The sequence below is a fragment of the Meleagris gallopavo genome, chromosome 9, assembly GCF_000146605.3.
Source record: "Meleagris gallopavo isolate NT-WF06-2002-E0010 breed Aviagen turkey brand Nicholas breeding stock chromosome 9, Turkey_5.1, whole genome shotgun sequence".
Lineage (NCBI taxonomy): Eukaryota > Metazoa > Chordata > Aves > Galliformes > Phasianidae > Meleagris > Meleagris gallopavo.
This window is the reverse complement of record NC_015019.2, coordinates 3960820-3981164: the sequence shown is the minus strand read 5'-3', so window position 1 is coordinate 3981164 and position 20345 is coordinate 3960820. Positions and strand designations below refer to the sequence as shown.

General features: G+C 46.1%; 1 protein-coding gene across 1 annotated transcript in view; it reads left to right on the top strand.

Annotated features, from left to right (window-relative positions):
• Positions 1–20345, top strand: part of GPC3 (glypican 3) — a 115104-nt gene that overhangs the window by 621 nt on the left and 94138 nt on the right. Inside the window, exons 2-3 of the mRNA XM_019618147.2 lie at positions 4–82; positions 6616–6777. Of these exons, the coding sequence (XP_019473692.2) occupies positions 4–82; positions 6616–6777 (241 nt within the window). The remainder of the gene's footprint in view (positions 1–3; positions 83–6615; positions 6778–20345) is intronic.

Sequence of the window (20345 nt, the reverse complement as noted above, 5' to 3'; positions counted from 1 at the left end):
GAGGCCGCCTGCCGCCCGGTCAGAGCCGCTTTCCAAGTGCTGCAACCCGGAGCCAAGTGGGTACCCGAGAACCCCGTGCCAGGTGAGGCCGCCCGGTGTTTTCGCGACCTCCGCGCGGTGGGCGGGTGGGAAACAGGGCGACGCCGTCGGGTTTCGGCTCCCGAGGTGCGCCGTGGGCACCACGCGCGTGGTTCGGCCGCTCCGCAGCGAGAAGTTCGGGGGCAGCCGTGGGAGCGTTGCGGTCCGGTCGAGGGGAGCGGCTCTGCTCCTGTTTGAAGGCATCGGTAGGAGAACGGAGCTCCCTGCCTTCAACGGGCTTTTCTCGGCTTTTTGGGGACTGGGAAGCGTCGCTTCCCCAGGTGTGCGGAGATGGGCGAGCTGGGGAGCTCCGCGCGCAGCCGCCCGGTGCCGTGGTGTTGCGGTGCTGCCCTGCCCGGCTTGGGGCGAAGCGAAAGCGGGGGGAGAGGAGAGCAGAGGCAGACAGACGGGCGCGGAGCTGCGGGAAGAAGCTGCTCCTTGAGCCCCGGGAGATGCTCCGTGAGCGGTGCCGCTCCGCCGGCACACTGAGCGGTTCCGCTGCAACGCACGGGGACTGGAGGAGCGGGGAGACGGGGTGGCATTGAGCCCGTTGTGTTTGCGAGCGCCCATCCGCAATGCTTGTGGCTGTAGAGATGCTGCCAGAGCTAAGAAATGAGAGCTTCCCTTCTCCCCTTCCTGTCCTTTAAAGCCCCTTCTTACGGTTCCGGTCTCTCCCCAACGCTCCGAAATCAGCATCCCTCGGTCCCTGGTAGCAGGGAGAGAGGAGCGCTGGGAACAGCTCGGAGCGAGGTGTTTGCATGGAGAGCTGCGGGGATGGGAGGGAGCTGCCCTTATCACCATTAAAACGCTGCGTTCTGCTGTCTGTAATCAAATATTTTCCCCTGCTGCCGTGGAATGTTTGCTTTGATCCCCGGGTAATCTCAGAACTCGTTTTTTATGGGGAATGTGCGGGGTGGGGTCCGGCTTCTGGAATGCTGTGGTGCTCTCCGGGAGCCTTTGCTGCCGGTCAGGTTTTTGGGGAGCAAGGAGTCCCCTCCATCTTCAGAGCCCATGGGCAGTGTGGCTGTGCCTGCTTCCAGAGTGCTGCCAGCTTGTTGCAGTGATAAACTTCCCCTGTATCAAAGTGAAAGCGGGTTTTACATTTGCTGAAGTACATAAACTTGATCATAATTAAAGCAATGACTGCTTGCTGATACCTTGGGTCTGGCCCATCTTGCATGAGTCTGTGCAGTAATTACACTTCAGAGCGCTCGCTTCTCCTGCAAGCAGCTGCATCAATCTCAGTAATGGGGGAACATCACTCAAGCATTATTTCCAGGCTTCTGTTTATTGCTTTATTCCTTTCATACATCTGTCAATTAAAAAAGAAGTTTTGGAGTTCCCAGTCACAAATCGCTGTGGAATCAGTTCTGAGATCCTTTGCCTGCAGATCACTGAGGGCTTATACAGTGTATTTAAAATGTGGGTTTGATTTAGTTTTTTGACACAGAGGGAAAATCATGACTTTTAGGAGCCCTGTCTTGCATCGTGAGCAGCTGAAGTGGGAGCAGAGGAAATGTTGCAGAGTTGCAGTGCATGCAGGAGAAATGCCACTGGGATGTGTTATAGGATCAGTGTGTGTGTGTGTGGGAGGGGGACGTCGGCACAGCACTCCCACAGGGCAGCCTGGTCCTGCCAGCTCGATGCTTCTAATTAAAATAATAAAATATAATTAAAAAAAAACCCAACAACAACAAACAACAAAAAACCCGAGCACCTCTGATAAATGCAAGGGAAGCATCATGCTGTTTCATGTCTGGTACCAATGCAGTGGGAATAATTCCAGCTGAAGGCAGCAAGCTCTGCTCCGGCTCTGCAGCTGCCGGCCTGGGTTCTGCAGCTCAGAGCTGTGCTCTCCTCTTGGCCATTTGCATTGCTCTGCATTCCCGCTGATGCTCTGGCTGTGGAGCTGCTGCCCATGGGCTCCCTCAGCCCACGGCTGGGTAACTTTCGTGCATGCTGTGATGCTGTGTGTTCCTGCTCCAAAGCTGATGTTTTTTGCTCTGCTCCCCAGTACTCCCCTGGCTTTAGGGTCTGGGCTGGTGATTGCCCTGCGTGGGATGGCTGGGGCTGCCACCAGGAATATGTCTCAGCAGAAACACCCGTGGGTGGGCCTGTTTCCTCCTCCCAGGGTGCAGTTCAATTCCCTGCTTTTTGGCCAGCTTCTTCAAAGGAAGCAAGTATAGATCTCCCCTGTGAAAATACAGGTGACGAACCTTTTGCTTCTGCCCTGGGATTTGATGCTGTACCACGGGCTGACCCAAAGAGTTGGGCTCTCTTCTCTTTTTCCTTTTCCTAACTCTGGAAGCTGCTGTGTGCCAGGGCCCAGCTTAAGGAGCACTGATCCCAATGGTTCCCTTTAGATGCAGGGCTCCCGTTGTGCTCCCCCCCCATTTTCATTCCACTCCTCCTGATTGGGACTAATGGCCCCTCCCCATGCAGCCTTCCCGTTCAGCTTTAACATCTTAGCTTACCAGATAATTGAGTTTTCTGTTCTTAATTATTTCAGGCCTGCAAGTTGCTCTCTTGATAGTTAAGAGCAGGAGCAGAACCCTAAAATTTAGTAACCTCCTCAGGCAGTGCTTTTATAGTGAGATCATTATTATTATTTTTTTTTTTCCAAGGGTTAATTTTAACAACATCCTGAATGGAATGTCTTTGGGATGACTGTAGGGCTTGTGCATATGACTGTAACAAATGTGTATGGTACCCATGAATTAATTCCATATTGTTGATGGTGATGTGCTTGATGCATTTTCCTTCCAGAGGGAGGAAGCTCTCGCATGGCATCACCTCTCTATTCTCTCCACAACCTCTCATTTTAAAAGAAGTGATGATTTGGAGTGGTTACGTTGGTGTGGAGCTCATCTGGCCATCCAAAAGGCTTCAGGAAGAACCCACTGCACAGGGCTTCTGAAAGATGGAACAGAACAATTAAGCAGAAATAAATATCTCCCTGTTGTACTCATGCTGTTCCAACTGTGATCACCTATTGAATGGAGTTGGCTTATAATTTGTCTCTCTTTAATTGGGTTCTGAGCAGTCACATCTCTTTTTCTCCCCAATGCTGGGCATTAAAAACAGGTGACAGGTGCTTGATTGGTCATGTCAATTAAAAGCAGAAGGCAGCAATGTTCCTATGGGCGTGTTATGGGGCAGCCCCAGTGCTCCCAGCACAGAGCGTGGCATTCATCAGGGACCTGCATTCACCAGGGACTGGTTCTTATTTTGGCAGTACTGGGGGGAATGTTAACTTGATACAAGCTGTTGGATCTAGCAGGGAAGCACACAGCTTGGCTCTACCTGGTAGCAGGGCTGGAGCTGACTGAGGGCACTGAAAATCCACTTGGACTCCTTCAGCATCCCTAAGACACAGCCGCCTGCAGATCATCACTGGGCTTTTTTTTCTTCTTTTTTTTTCTTCTGACATTTAATCTGCTGAAATCATTTCCACTGCTGCTGTGCTAACCACCTATCTGCGGGAATAATTGTACATCAAAGTCAAATGTAATGCTTTAAATTCACCCCGGTACAAATCTCCTGTGTTGGAAGGAGGAGGAAGAGTCAGGGTACTCCTGAAATTGATTCTGTCAGCCAAGAGTGCTTCCAGAATCAGCAGAGCATTTACACTGCTGTTCCCCAAGATGGCATAAATGGCCCAGGTCTGGCATGGGGCACAGGGGATAAAACCTGTTGGAGTAATGTGTGGGGTCTTTTCTTTCCAAAAATGAAATTGTAATGATCTATAGCAAATGGAAGAGGTCATTTGCAAGGGCTGACAGCGGTATTAGGAGGTGTAATGGCTTGAAACTTTAAGAAAAAGGGGTGTGTGTAGGTTGGGAGATAAAAGCAATCTTAACGGCAAGGGCCATTAAGCAGCAGAATGGGCTCCGCTATCGCAGGGCACAGCCATCACCGAGGTGTTTGGATTGGATGCAGCGCTGGAGGGGTGGGCTGCAAGGCAGGGGCAGGATTTGGTGGCTCGTGGGCCCGTGGGCACTGTGCCGTGGGGTTTGTGCAGCCTGCATCCCAGCAGGCTGTCCCTCATGGCTGATAGGGACCCATCCTGCCTGCCCTGACCTGCTGTGGTCACCGAGATGCTTCTGCTCACTGGTGTCAGTTGCCCGTCTCTGTAAAAACGTTTTAAGCTGTCAGAGTTAATTCCCAGGCGCTCTCCTCCTCCTCCACGATTGCCCTGCTGCTGCGTGTCTGTCTTTTTACTTACTTCACAAAAATAAAAATCCATTTAAGGGGCGAAATTGGCTTAATTGCCAACAAGAAGGATGGGAGGTGAGCGGTGACCTTGGTGCTTCCCGTCCCCGGCTCTCGCTTGCACAGATCTCTTAATTGCCAACTCTCTGATTTCCTATATTGGTATTTCCATTAATCACAGAAAGCTTTTTCTTTTAATTTGAAGCGTGTCCTAATATAATAAATGTAGGAGGAAATAAACCTCGTATTAACAAGAAATTCATGGCTGCATTGTAGTGTTAAAGGGACCACGCGAAGTCTTTTTGCGGTGTAAATGGACTCAAATACCTCTTTAACTCACTGTTCTGTAACCACTTCTTTCATTAAGGCAGTACCTTGCTGCAAAGTGATTTGATGGGTTCTTATTTGTCCAACGTGGGAAATGCCTGTCACCCCCCCAACTACTGAGCTTCACTCTTCGGCTGCCAGCAGGGCTGGCTCTTTCCTAAAGCTCTACCACGAAATCTGTGCTGTGTGCCCCGTTCTGCAGAAGGGGAAACAGGCTGTGGTCAGGATGGTGTTGTGCCTCCCAGTGTGGGTCCAGAGCCTCTCTGTCCCTTTACCACAAATTGCTTTGCTGCAGTATTGGTATAAGCTCCTCTCCATGTTGCAGACAAAGGGTTTTGTGTCTTTTTCTCCTCCTCCCCAAAAGGCTGTGCTATGGGGAAGGATGGGGTTCTGCTGCCAGCCCTGACAGCTGCTGCTTCTCTTGACACCGTGCATGACTCTTCTTCAGCAGGTACACGATTGAACTGACATTAATATTAATCCTCTTCTTCTGAAGTACACCGGAAAAGTGACTTTTGACACTTTCTAGTAATTAGTCAGAGAGAATGTGGTAAAAGTCTTAAGGAAGGAGAAAGAAGCCTGGAAGGATGCATAATCCTCCTGGAACAAAGATGAAAATTACCCAGCTTGCTCAGCTCCTTTTAGTAAAGCAAAAAAATCTCTAGTGAAGGGAAGGACTGTGGGAGCTGAGGGGCTCTGGGGGCACTCAGCCCTACCTAGGCTGTCTGTCACATAGGACAGACTCCTAATGCTGTTTTTGGGCAGTGTGAGCCTCGTGGGGAGCTCTGGCATGCCTGGAGTGCTGCAATTGGGATGGCAGTGGCCGAGATGTGAAAGCATCCTGCTGCCATCTGGCCCCAGGTAGCTGTGCCTCGGTGGTGTTTGCATGGAAGTGTTGCTTACTGTTGGAGTTTCTAATAGTTGCATTGAATTGGTTTTGCATGCTGAGGGCTTTTATTTTTCTCTGTTATGAGCTTGTTATCCTATTTGTGACTGCTACTGAAAATTGATTGAGAATGAGGCTTCTTATTACTGCTGCTTCCAGCTCATTGGCTCTACCTCCTCCTGTTGTCTGAACAACAAATGATTTTCTTTCCTCTGGATTGTATTGATGATGTTTTCTAAAATATAAACAGACGTTGCCTCCCACCTCCAGGCTTTTGAGAATGCCAAACCATGCAAGGTGCATCGCTGCCCAGTGCTTTGAGTGCAGCCTGGAGTTCTGGAGCAAGCCATGTTCCCTCTGCTGCTGCGTCCTGGTTTTGTTCAGTGCTGGTGTTCCCATGGCATGTGGTTGCACACTGGCCTTTGGCAGCACTCAGTGTGCCATAGGGGCTGTCCCTGTGCAGTGGGATAGGTGGGTGAAGCAGTAAGCCATGGCTTTGCCTTTTGCTATGGAGAAAGGATTGGATGGGGAAATGGCTGAGAGGGCTCAGGAGGTGTGTATGGCTTAGAAGTTTGCATTTAAAAAACCCAACAAAACTAATGATTCTTTTGGTTTCCTATTGCTACTGCTGTTGCTGTGAATGCAAAAGGATGGAGGTTACAGACAAGTAACAGTTGTCTCAAGCTAGTTATATAAGTCTAGGCAAATGATGAGCGCAGCCCATGTGCTGCTCTATTCATTGTAAAACCACAGCTTCAAGCCCTGGCTCCTTCATCCACCTAGCCCTCCATTTCTGCCCCTCCCTGAAGCTCTCTCAGCACTCTGGAGGCAGCAGGGCACTGCTCTGTGTCACTCAGCATCATGCTCCTAGGGATGCAGTGCACGGGAGCTGCAGCAATCATTGTGTTGGCATGCGAGGACAGCAAGCTCTCAGGGCTGTTCCTCAGCAGTCCTTATCACTCTTCCCCTTTGGCCAAGCTGCTTGCTCAGGACAAATTCCAGAAAACCATCAAACAATAACTGCAGCAATTAAAATGCATGCAGTTGGTTTCCTCTCTGCTTGCAGCAATCCCACCTCCTAACGCGAGTTCCCTGCCTATGTCTGTCTGCAGGGTTGGACCTGCAGGTATGCATCCCCAAGGGCTCCACGTGCTGCTCGAGGAGGATGGAGGAGAAGTACCAGGTGGTGGCCCGGCAGAACATGGAGCAGCTCCTGCAGTCTGCCAGCATGGAGCTGAAGTTCCTCGTCATCCAGAACGCTGCTGTCTTCCAAGGTGAGCACTGGGGTGGTCTGGGTGATAAGTTGTATTGTCTTTGAAGCAGAACTGACCTCTGCCAGATATGTTCTATTCTAGCTACATTCTAGTTTGCAATACTGAGATCTGCAGTAATTATTTAAGGGCCTTTATGCAAGCAAAACTTATTCTATTTGTGGTTAATGTGCAGTGAAATGTTTGCTTGCTTGTTGAGCGCTCTTCTATGCGGGTTCTGTCCTTCTACATTAACAGCATTTTTGCTTGTATTTAAACAAAAAAAAGTAATGAGCAATGAAGCATTTCCTCCTTCACAATACTTTTGTACAATAATCAGACTTTTTTGTTCATGTCTCACAAACAGCAAGATCCAAAGCCTTCTGAAGTCTGTGGGGTCATGGCAAAGCAAGGAGGAGTGGCACCCTCTGTGTTATGGGTCACGCTGCTGCTTCTTGAGAGGGCTGATTCTTTTGCTCTGAGTTTTATTATTATTTTTACAGTGATTTCCATCCCGACCATGATAGCCCCTTCCCTGCGCAGGGACTGTTCTGAAAAGCCTTGTTTGGCTGCATTGCCATTCTTCTCGGGGGAGGTGGCAAAGAGCATTTAATTGCAGAATTCCTGCTAAAAGAAGGGTCGAGGCTAATAATGATATATTTTACAGTCCCACTGTATAAGAGGAATTTCTAAGTGGAACCCATGTACTTGCTTCAATTACATCGTATCAAGTGTTTTGAACTTGGAAGGGGCAATTCATTGGACTTAAAATCGTGCTCTTCTCTTAGCTTCAAATTAAAAGGCTTGAAGTTTGCTGAATGCTTTTTTTTAAAAGAAAAGTGGTTTTTTTTGCTGCTTGTTTGTGTTCTGACAGCTGTGCCAGAGCTTTAGGGATGGTCTGACTTCAAGAGGTGGCAGTTGGGTGCTAAGCTGCTTGGCGTTGCTCATGGTGCGGGGCAGGTCTCTGCTGTGGGCTGCAGGATCTGAGGCTGTGAGAACAGTGGGGCTCAGAGCAGTGCCAGCCCTCAGCAGGGAGAGTTCTCTCAGCTTCCCTGCGGGGATCCTCCTGCTCTGGGGATGAGTAATTGCACCGCTGTCTGGAGCGGGGTGATGTGTTGGTATGGAAACGTATCCCAACCGCTCCTATTAAACACAAACATAAAACCTGTCAGAGTTCATTTAAATATTTTTAGCCCGGCATCCAAGGGGACCGCTGGTCTGACAAGCAAAATCTCACCCAGATGTTATTATTTTGCACTAAATTTAATTTCTTCTTGCTGAAGCCAGAGCTACATCTACGCTGATAAAGATCAAGGGAAATTGCCTGGCATTTACTGAAGACCTCATCCAGGCCTATCTGTTACAGTGTTCACTTAGCAAAGATTATTAGATTATTAGTTTTAGACCCTTGGGCTTTCTCGTTATTGCAGTTAGAAGGAAAGATCCCAACAAAGAACCCTTTCCTTCACAAAATGTAAATGGTACGATTAGTGCCGGGCTTCGTCTTAGAGGCACTTCTTTGAGTTATGAAGATGATTTAAGTAATGATTTAATCCTTTGGAAACTTGCTGAGTTTGACAGTGTTACAATTGATTGTAGCTGCCTCCACTGCAGTTAAATCTCACTCCAGATGTCTCTGCAGGCAGTTTCCCTTCACTACTGTGCAGTGTAACCATGCTGCTATCTGTCCATGCACACCTCACGGCTCAGATTCTCAGCCCATGGCAGCTCCAGCTGAGTTCCTACAGTCCCAAACAAGCTCTCGTGTCTTCCTGACAGTGACATTTAATGTTGCTCCTGGCTTCTCATCCCGACTAAGTAGTGAATCAGTGCAACTCGCTTGCAAGTAGCAAGAGCCATTCCCATCCTGTCGTTACTCCCAGTTATTTTTCTTGATTTATATCCTGGCTTTTTACTTGGGTCCACTTCCACCTCTGCATTTTTTTCAATTAAAATGACAAAAAAGCCTTCAACAAACGCCACTAATTTTCTAACTGTTCAATCTGTATCTGTGACTATTATGGCTTTGTGTAAGGAAAACACAACAAAATGAGTTTTGTTCTTGTTCTCTTCCTCCCCACACACACTCAGCAGCTCTGCCCACAAGTGGGGGAGCAGTGGGCTGTGTGCATCTGCATCTGTTGTCTGCTTCCCAGGTTCAGGAGTAAGAGCTCACTTGTTGCTAGAATGCAGGATGATAATCTGTTATGCTGTGGGTAGCAAAGGGAAAGCTATAGCAGCTGTTCAGTGTAACTTTCATGATGTGTTCCTCCTGGTTCTTCCTCCATGGAGAAAAGTACTCTTTTGAAGAAGGTAAAGACTGTGGCACTGTTGAGCACAGAAGGATGTCCCAGGGAAAAGGACACCTGCACCTATAGCAGTGTGTAGGACTGATGGTGATGTCCCCATCCAGCTGCAAGTGTGGCAGCTCCCTTGGGAACCCAGCGGGAGCTTGCAGGAGGTACAGATATTGCAGGGGCTTTTGGGATGCTTGTCTCAGAGCAGTTCCTAGGAAGGCTACACAAGTCAATGTGGCCAAACCTGCTGGCATCTCTATGGTTGCCTCTTATTCATGGATTCTCAGTTGTCCTGACAGAGCAGTGGTGTGAGGAGAACTTCAGCTCCTCTCCCTTCTCGTTCTGCAGGAGGAGAAAGGCAGAGCTGTAATTCTTGGTCCTACCAGACAGCTCTGCAGGCTGTAAATCCTCCGTTAGGCATAAATGCAGCCATTCTGGTTATTTATAGTTATTTACGCTATCCATTCATATCTGTCAGGAGCGAAGGCGGTTTTGACGTTGCAAGCTTCTATCAGGTTATCTTTAATCAGTTTAGAGGCACCTAAGCCACAAATATATCAAATAGCCAATCCTAATGTCAGAGTCCTCGAACGCATGACTGAATTATTTATTTTGTTATGATGAAAATGTCTGGGCTTTATTGAGTTTTCTTTGAAGAACTTGATTCTGCTTGAAGTCTGGAAGATAAAAGATCAGCGATTGTCTCTCCAAGTTTCTTATTCTGAACCCTTCAAGGCTTTTCATTTTTCACGAGCTGCTGTTACTACTTTAGAGTCAAGGTAAGGGAACTGAGGTTTCTTTTCTTCTCTTAAAGAGGTATAAGTATATAAGAAAACCTTTTTATCTTTACTAATTATGCCTTGTGTGTGTAAATCCAGGATGTGTGCAGCACCGATTAGGCGAGAAGAGACTGGCTGTGTAGTGGGAGGTATTGCACGGTGATTGTGAAGAAGGGTCCTCTGCTAGCAGTGCTGCTGAGCAGGGCTCTTGTTGTATCGCATAGAATAGAACCATAGAATTGTTAAGATTGGAAAAGACTGCTAAGATCACCAGCCCCAGTCCATCCCTACCATGTCCATCCCCACGTCCTTCAGTGCCTCATCCCCACAGCTCTGGAGCACCTCCATGGATGTTGACCCCTGGGCAGCTGTGCCAGTGCAGCACCACTCTTTCTGAGAATAATTTTTTCCTAATATCCAACCTCAACCTACCCTGAATAGTTTAATATGTGTTTTAAACCTATTAAATCTAACAGTCTTTGAGGTGTTGGCTGTACGAAGAGCCTTGAACGGGCTTTTAGCATCATGCTAAATAGGGAGGGAGAGCTAGGGGAACAAGCCTCTATCCTGAAAAATTATCAACTTCTGAATGTATAAGCAGCAGAGGGGTGCTGGGAGCTGGGAAGTCCTGGAGCTGAACCAACCCTGCACAGGGAAGGTCTGCAATGGGGACAGAATGGTCCAAGCATGCTGCAGCCATGGTGTGTGCGCGGGATCTGATGTCCTTCTGAGAAGATGCATGTAGATGTGATACTTGGGAACATGGATTAATGGGCAATATTGGGGTAAGTGAATGGTTGATTCTGTGATTTTTGTGAAGTAGGTTTGTGCCATTGACCAGGCCTTGTGAGCAGCTTCTCTAGTGCAGGAGAAAAGAGATTATGGTAAATGGAATCAGTGTAAAAAGATTCTCAGTAGTAGACCCATGTGATGTGTGGTGGGTCAGCTCGGTGGCTTGAGGTGTGCTGTGTAATGCTGACTCTTGCTTGTGGGCCTGTAAAATGTTCCTCTGATGTTCTAGAGGAGACTCAGAATGGATTCATTTTTGGGAAAGAATATTAAAATTATAATTGGACTTTACAAGTGAATAAGCGTCACAAGCAGATCTCTGTATCATCTGATAATTCCTATTTAGTTCTTTGCTCAATGATACACCAATGCATCCCTTTTTGCATCTCTGTAGTAATGTTTTTTCTCTTTGGAAACTTATTGCTTTATTGTGCTTTTTAAAAAAAAAAAACAACTATTTTCATTACCTTGTATTTAAAATAGCAATTGTCTGGCTGGGTCGTCTCAGGCCAGTTTTCTCCTTTGGCAGTAGTTCCTATGATTCCTGCCAGATGCTTTAGAAGCCCAAAGTTTGTAGTGGCAAATGATGATGATATGTTTCCCAGGCTGATACTGGCGTTATAAACTAATGATTACAGGTAGGTAGGAAGAGCTGCATAATGGGAAATCTCCAGTTGTCAGTATTGGTCTATGGAGGTAATGTTTCCTTTCAAATAACCAGAACTTACTGTTCATAAATCACAGTTAATCTGTTTACTATGGTAGTGCATGAAGCTGGAAGTCTGAAGTGTGCCATAATGCTTAGCTTTAGGAGCGCAGCGGTAATAGGAGCAGCCATTTCAAACGATTTGAAATTGGGGGATCAGCAAAATGCAGAAGTTGTGGAGGCTCTGGGCATTAAAAATGACTGCTGAGGATTGATGAGTTTCTTTAACAAATTGTAAAATCCATCATGCAGGAGTTAGGGCATGAAACTGCCCTCCTGAGCCGCATAAAGCATGGGTTTGGAAGTACTGCGTGACAGTGCACACTGCTGGGAAGGGAGGTTTGAAAAGCTGCTTGATGTTGCTTTTGTTTCTCCCTCCAGCTGCCTGGATTTCAGATGCCGGCATGGCACCAGTGCGTGGCTTGGTGTGATGGGTAAGGGTTGCTCCCACAAAGAGCTGGTGGTGCTGGGAGGGAGCAGCCCGGGGGGACCTGGGTGGTGATGTGTGGTGCGGCACTTCCCGTGTCCTGTCTCTCTTTAGTTCCCCTGCAATTAAATACTGCTGATGTCTTTTCCCTTGGTGGTGAAATGAGGCCTGGAGCTTAATGGGGGGCTTTTCACAGTTGCCTAAATGCTGCTTTAGCAGATTTTAAACATGATATTGGGTATCTGGGCTGGGGGGGGGGGGGGTCATCAATTCGGGGTATGTGGGGACATTCGTGCTATATTGGAGCCTTTCTTCTGCTATGGGACACCATCCTCTGCCAGCTCTATGCCTGCTTTCCTGTGGTGCCCTGCCTGCAGAAGAGATGTGGCCCTCTTGCAAAGCATGAAATGCACAGAGTTTGGGGGTGTCTGCTTCTGCAGGTCTGTCTGCTCTAATTACACTCAGAGCTGGGAGTCTCCATCTCCAGATAGTTCAAGTGTTAGCATTGTCTAAGAGCCTCCTAATGATACGAAGTAGTCAAATTACAACTTCCCTTTGTCATTCCACACAGAAATGGATGCACCAGTATCTTCCATCTCTTGGCCTGTAAGGATAAATAGAGGCATTCTACTTGCACAAAGTACTCAGAATGCAAACGAACCGGTTTGCAAGCTCTGGGGAGGGAAGGGAGGAAGAAGCCCGCACCCCACAGTGAAGACAGGGACCTGTTTCTAAAGAAAACCTTTTGCTAGATTGTCATCTTCTTTACTTCTAAAGGAGCAGTAAGACACAACGATAAGGCAGCCAATGGTGCATTTCAGCTGGTGGCAATGAGCTCATGCTGAGCCAATTGAACTATCGATATGCTGTGGCTTCGCGTTCCCTCCAGTGACGTTGGCCACCTCAAGGGTGTTACCTTGACTTCACCACTGGTGTGAAATCAATTTTAGCAATTTTTATAATCTTTCGTTTTCCTACAGAAGTATGTTAATGTTAATCTGTGTATTTTCCTTTTTTTTTTAAAGACAACACATTGCTCAGATAGTGAGGGCAGATGAGAGCTTTCTACATGAGTGGCCCATAGAAGTCTGTAAGCTTAAGGCACTGAGAATCCAGTTTTGAAGGTTTGGGCTTCATCCTTCAGAAGGTCTGAAATGATAGGAATGTGTTAATCTGGTCTTTCACTACTCAGTAGCTTGGCATTGACTTTATTCCTTTGGTACAGAAGAGGCACAGGTCTCTGTACTCTTTCCAGTATCAAAGGGCACCAAAGGGGTGTGTATGTCACTCTAAGGACATTTTGCTCCTTAGAAACAAAGCAGAATACCTCTCATAAGAGCAGCAGGGAGACACCTGAGGGCTTGCACCGAGTTCAGACCAGTGTGTCTGTGGCTGATGCTAGCTGGAGAACCCATAACCCTGGGTTATCAGCTGTAGCTGATGCTGGTCTGAAAGGTCTTGGGAACTTACAGGCTCATACAGCATGGGTGAGTGTTTATGTAGAGTTTGAGATACAAGGCTGAGCATTGTGATTGTGTGATTGCCTGATGTGTGGCCAACCAAGCTGTGTTCAAAACATCTCTTCCTCTTAGAATTAAATCACAGCTGCAGTTCTGCGGGCGTTGGAGGATATGTGCTGAGTTGTGTGTGGGCATCTCTGTGTGCAGCAGGGCAGAGGCTGTGTCCTGTTTCCCTCTAACAGTGCTGAGTTTTGGTGCTGATGGAAGAATCTCCAGCCCCATTTTCACAGAATCGCCACGTGCTCAGAATGTTTTTAGCTCTATTTCATGCTCTAGATTGTCAGATGGATGGCCATTATGGTGAAATGAGTTTTTCCTCCTTTCCCTTTCTTGTTTTTGCTCTTCTCCCAGATGCAGCACCTGGAAGTTGTGTTGGTGCTGCACAGAGGGACAACTGGCACATGGAAGTAAGTTCATCCCCATTAAATGATGCATTTATACATCTGAGCATCTGAGTTGTGTGTGGGCATCTCTGTGTGCAGCAGGGCAGAGGCTGGATGAAATGTAGGGAGTGCTGCCTATTTCATTTAATACTTAGAAAAACAATCTGAATTGGGCAACAAATGATCTGATTTTGCACTGGGAAAAACAAGTCACGTAAGTCTGTTGGTTAGAAAGTGAGGTTTAAGAAACCCAACCCTCTGAGACAAGGCAAAACAAACAGCAGTGTAGATCAATGGTAAAAGAATTCTGTTGCTGATCAGCTCTTCCCAAATTTGTCATCTTCACGTCAGAAAATCTATGACGGAGTGTCATAAAGAAGCAATTTTAAAAGCTGTAGAGACCAGTAAGGCTGCATCTAGGATTACAGTTCATGGCTTTGGAATTCACTTTTTGAAGAAAATTGATGAGTAACAGATTGTAGTGGTGCAGCGTATTTGTACTCGTCAAATTCCTGTTATGATTGCAGTGAAAAACGATGTTCATTTCTCAGGGAAAGGAAATTAAATAGGCCTAGTAATCCATGTGAGGAGATGAGCTTTCACATTCTTTCCTCTTCCTTTAGTGTAAACCTATCAGATCGACACGTTCTCTTGAATCTACCTCATAAAAAAATGAAATCAGATTGCTACAGAATTTCCAAGGAATTATATCAAAATGACACACGTATTTTACTGCCTTTTAATTATGAAATTATTTCAGTCTGCTTCAGCCTCCCATGCAAGTGGAGACAGTCTAGCAACTGTTCTTAAATATTGGCTCATAAATTCCAAATACTTCTTTAAATGGAAGAAAATAGCATCCCACGGCAGGGTAATAATTACCACTTGTGCCATTAAAATCTTTACTGGCTAATTTTGATGCTCAGCTTCTGTCTGGATGAGAGTTTTAGGAGTGTTATTTATGCCACTGCTTGTCAGGGGAGTGCTTGGTCCCTGATGTCAGACCTCACAGCTGGGCTCGACCTCCTTGTGAAACCTTTGGGAGTTGCTGGTACTTAGCAAGAACTAGATGGAGGTCTTTGAGATGGCCTGAGATCTTTTGCTCATGGTATGAAGCATTGCATCCCTCTGCTTTGTAGAAGAGGGCTGGGATGTACAGCTTGCCTTGTCATTAGGCTGTTACTTTAGATAATGGCCTGGAAATGATATCAATAGCCCTGCATGTTGTGTTCTGCTGCCAGCAAGGAGCAGGCGGTGTGTTTGACATTTCAGAAAGAAGATTCATTTTCTATGGGATGTGGTTCAGAATCTATTTCTTGAACTAATAGACAATATAAGATTATTTTGACTAGGTTGCATAGACTTTCACTTTGAGGGTGCAAAGCATGCGGAATTACTAGTATTAAATGAAAGCAAACAGTTCACATCAAATGAGAAGGCAGTCTTTGAACTGGCGAGAGGTTGAAAACCATCTATTTCTCTGCCTTGTGATACTTAGCTGTGACATAAGCATGAAAAATAATTAGACTCACTGGTAAGCAAATATTCGAAAATGAACCACATCTTGTTGTTACAGAGCCAATGGAAGGTCACCTCTTCAGATCCCATTGATCCTTTTGGCTTTGGCTCAGCCAACAGCGAGATCACAGAACTGCTCTCAAGGAGATATTTCTAAATGTTATTGAGGTTGAAAAGCCTATGAAGGCTGTGAGCAAACCAGGCAATTTGTCCCACGTCCATTTGATTTCTTCTGTCCTGAGCACTAGAATACAGCCTTTAATTATAAAGCTGTATGTGTTTTCCCACAAGCTTTCTTCCTTGTGTAAGGGCATGGAACAAACGCTGCCCCTTAATGAGCCACTTCCTTTCTCCTCGTTGTTTCAGGTCTTTTTCTTAAAATATTTTGAATTTTTCCCTTTAATTTTGTGGTGTTTCATGATGTACAGCACTGACTAAGCGTATGTTTGTTCCACAGATGGAAAACTTGAAATGCTCAAAAAAGAGCACATTTTTGACCTTTTTTGACTGCGTTCACCACAGTGTAGTATTATGTATTCAAGATGTAGTCTTGACTTAGGGTGCAGCTTCCTTCTCTACTGCTGGCTCTGTGCAGTTCGCACCTTACAACTCCTGGAGCTGTCAAAGCTCTGGAGAAGAAGTGTCCGATTTCCAAGCACTTGAGCTATGCTTCTTTGTAAGTTAGCAAAAAGGAGTAGCAATGCTCCAAAATCCAGGCACTCTTTTAAAATACAGAAGATTTCAAGGCTGGAAGCAACAACAGCAATGTATTTCAACTCTGACTACTCCCCACTCCCCTCCAAACACAAGTGAGTTGGATCTGGGTTCATCTCCACAGGTACAGCAAAAACCCAATCCAGTCGCATCCCCTAAACTGTGACAGAGGAGTTCGTGTTTGTGGGCTCTCACAAAATGCTGTCAGAACTCAAGTTCCGTTTCTAAGCTTGGGAAACACTTCAGCTAATTAAAGAAAAGGTCAGCAGGATTTTGTACTGCCTTGTTCTCAGAAGCAGCTGAACCATTTAAGCTGAAATGAAAATTTGCCCTAAGGCAGACAAGAAGCACGCAAAGTTGCAATCCGGATGGTCGGAGCCTGGCAAAAAGAAATAGGTAAGCAGGAATAGGATTTAAAGATCAGAAGCGTTAGGCAACTGTAACATGCAGGGCTACCAGCTCTGCCTGCAGTCAGTTCTAATGCTTTCTGCAATAGACATGTAGGTGAAGCAGTGTGATATTGCATTCAGAGGTTTGGAGAAGACTCAAAAGCAGCAGATCCAAGTGATTTTGCAGAATGTTAGGTGGCTTTTTATCCTCTGTACATATAGCCTTAGGAACGTTGCTTCCTGACAGCTAGATCTGTGTGAGCAGAACTGCTCTGTCCATTCAGACCTTTTCAGGTGCCCGAGTAGCTGTAAGACACAAACAGATTACAGGATGAATAATAGATGACTGTAACAAATCTTGCTAATCAACAATAATAAGTCTTAATTTAGGACTATTTGTTGCTGCATCCACAATGCCAATTTCTGTTCTAGTCCTGTAACTTGCTGTGCTTTTTTGTTTATGATAGCAGCAGCGCCAGTGAGTGTGAGCATATTAAAATGTGCTGACTTTCTTGCATGGAAAGCATTTCGATATTGGTGTTTGAAGTCTACAGAGACTAATCCAGCAAGCTAACTTAGTTGAGAGATGTCATTCATGCAAGGACTTGAATCTAACCGCTAGGAGTATACCAAAAATATTTAATGTTACTTAGTGTGCTTGGGAAAAATGGAACAAGAAAAGAAGGAAAATGGATGCTTTCTTTTTATTTATTTATCTAAGAAGAACTGAGCCTATGTCAGGTCTCAAGAGCTGCAGAGGATGCTGCAGTAGCCCAGGTAGAGCTCAACACCACCGTCTTGTCAATGAAGCGTTGCTCAAATCTGCAGTAACACAGCTGCTCGTGGTTCAGTGGGTGACAGTGGAAGAGCCGCTGGAGGGATGGGGCAAAGCTTCATAGAAGTTGTACCAAACTATGCTTTTGAGATACCCATGGTTGGAATGGGGAGATTGAATACCAGGTTGCTGCATTAGTGCCAGGTTTCAGCATATAACCAGCTGTTAACTACACCAAGTGATGAAAGCGGGCAATGACCTGAGCCCCTTGATCTGAAGTGCTGTAAAACTCCACTGGAAGTGGCAGCAATGCTTCCTGAGGCCAATGGCTGTTGTTCCTGAGCCTTTCTGCAAGGGCTGTCCTGGCAAGGCAGAGATATATCTCCTCTTCCCTGCACATAAGTGTTTTTGTAGAGGTCTGAAAGTGCACATAACTCACTGTGATGTATTGGAAGGCTCCAAGTGCGGGGCTTGTGCCTGTGCTGGAGCTGAGGCTGCAGTAAAGCAGCAGCAGCTAAACTGAAGGATAAAGGGACAGCAGCAGGACCCTACGTGTTATCCCTGAAGGTGCCTTGTGCCTTCTTATGGGCAACGTGCTGAAAGGAAGGTCCCGAAGGGTCCCTCAGTTGGACAGGTAGTGGTGAAGGACAGCACCGGACTAAAACTTTGGGCTGCCCCCGCTGCATGCATCAGTATGTAAAGAAAGGATTCGAGACTGGGGACTGAGGGTCTAATCTTGCTTCCTTGCTGACCTCCAGGCTGCGTGCCCTTTTTTCCCCATAGAGCTGTTCAGCCAGCTCCCGAGGCAGGAGGACTCGGTTCCCTGCTCTCTGTGTTTTAAAATATTCCCTTTATGACCCGCTGGTGCCAGCCCCATGGCTGCCTCCTGCTCTCTGTGCAGCACCCGGCTTCCCCCTCCCAGGGCGAGATGGCTGAAGAGGTCATGCAGCATTAATAGGGAAGCAGATCTCTGATTTTGTTCCTGCTTATGTACTCTGACATCTCTGACGTTTTGTGAAGTGTGAAACGTTCTGGAGAAAACAACTTGGCTTTTACTGAAAAATTAATTACCTTGGCACTTTCCCCCTTAGCAGTGGGCTTTTGTCAGAGGACAAAGGCACTAATGATGGGGGAACAGATGAGATAGTAAAAGGACAACAGTAACATTAAAGAGAGAAAATCTGCATTAAGATAAAAAGAGCTAATTAAGCGTTGATTATCAGGGAGCAATGTAAACTCTTCAGAAAGCATTACCTTCTGTGCACTTACTCTATAGAGCCAATTTATATACCTGAGTTTATCTGCTTCATAAATTAGTCTTTCCTGTAATTACAGCTAACGGACTATGACTTGCTATCCTCTTCAGTAGTATTCTCCTCTCCTTAATGCTCAGATGTAACTCCTGCGTGCATTGTGTGCTGGGTTCAAGGAGAAGGAAACTGGATGGGCTCTGTGCATTTCTTAAAAGCTTTTGGAGCTCTCATTTAGCAAAAAGGAGAAGGGGAGGTAAAATACCACAGAGCTGTACTCCTGGCTCTTTCTGACCTTGTAAATGGTGGTTTTCTTTCTGCCCTCTCAGAGGAAGAGCTCATCAAGGAGCTTTGGTTCAGTGATAAGGAGATGATGATGTAGGTTCTTTGTGCAGTTAAGGGCTGTTGTCCACCTGAATGGTGGCGGTGTAGCATTGTGTTACAAATACATACATAACCAGAGCATCTTGATGAGCTTATGGAGAGCTGTGGTTTCAGTGTTCCGGCACAAAAAAGATAGGAAGGAAGAACTGGAAAAAAGAAATAAGTAGCTTTGCCTGTGTTTCTGGTGGGCCTCAGACATAATAAAGCATGATAGATAGTGGAGCATAAGCACAGATAGTAGTGCTTATGTAGTCAGCCACTATATTCAGATTTCTACCTTTTCTTCAGTCTTCAAGAAGAAATGGAACAAGAACATGGGCTGTTATCATGGGGAAAGAGAGTGCTTATTGTAACTTGAAGCTTGCTTGGCCATTAGTATTGTATTAATGTTCCCCTGCTTCTAATGATATGAAGAATACAGGATGCACTTAAAGGAATGCATGTCATTAAAATGGTATCTGACAACAGTTCTTTCACTGCCTGTGATGCGTTTGATTGTTAATATAGATATAATGTAAATGATCAGAAGATAAAAACTCCCTTTCTGTCTTTATAATGTCTTCATCTGCCTGTTAAACAGGGGGAAATGGGAAAGTGAGTGATCCGTTTCTTAGTACGGTGCTGTGTCACCCACATACTTTGAAAAGCTTAATAGCGTAAAATGAAGTGTTCATGGTTTGTTTATTTTCCTACTAACGATGACATTTTAGGCTGAACCATAGTTGCTCCTTTACAATGCAGTTGTGTTGTCCTTACTGCTTAAATGCATTTCCCATACATTACTGTTTTGTAGAGCAGTATGTCAGGATTTTAATAAAGGTTTTGAACCTCTGTGGCAGAAGCATGATTGCCCTATAGGGCTGAATTCTCTCTTACGGGAAATAGTGGTTGACTTTGCAAAATGATGTAGTTGCAGTACTTGAAGGGAGCTGACAAGAAGGAGGGGGACCGACCTTTTTACACATTCTGATAGTGATAGGACAAGAGGGAATGGCTTTAAACTTGAAGAGGGGACACTCAGGTTAGATGTTAAGAAGAAATTTTTTACTTGGAGGGCGGTGAGGCCCTGCACTGCTGCCCAGAGAGCTGTGTGTGTCTCTTCATCCCTGGAAGCGTTCAAGGCTGGGATGGATGGGGTCCTGGGCAGCCTGAGCTGGTGGGGGACAACCCTGCCCATGGCTTGGAACTAATGATCTTCAAGGTCCTCTCCAACCCAAGCCATTCCATGATTCTATGTGCCCTGTCCTGCTGTGTCTTCCCATGTGCCATCTAACTTCACAAATTCATACGTAATTAGCACGCCCCTATTAATAACGTTATTTAAAACCCAAGGTTAATGAATGATTACGATAAGGGTTATGTGATATGATTGCAAGAGCTAAATAATGAAGATTTCAGAAAGCAGTTAGCATGTGTTTGACACGCTGCCTGGGGAGGAGGCAAGGATCTTGTTTTAATCACTTAATAGCGCTTTAATAAGCAAGGCAGCGCGGTAGATGGGGGGATGTTAGGAAGTGCAGGACGAGCGGTGAGTAGCATGGTGTGGTGAATAGCAAGCAGCAGTTAGGAGGTTTCTTAGCACATAAAATGTCAGATTTTTCAAACTTGAAAATGCTGACTTGAAAGGCAGCCCCCTGTTTCTCCCAGTGCTGGATTTGCCC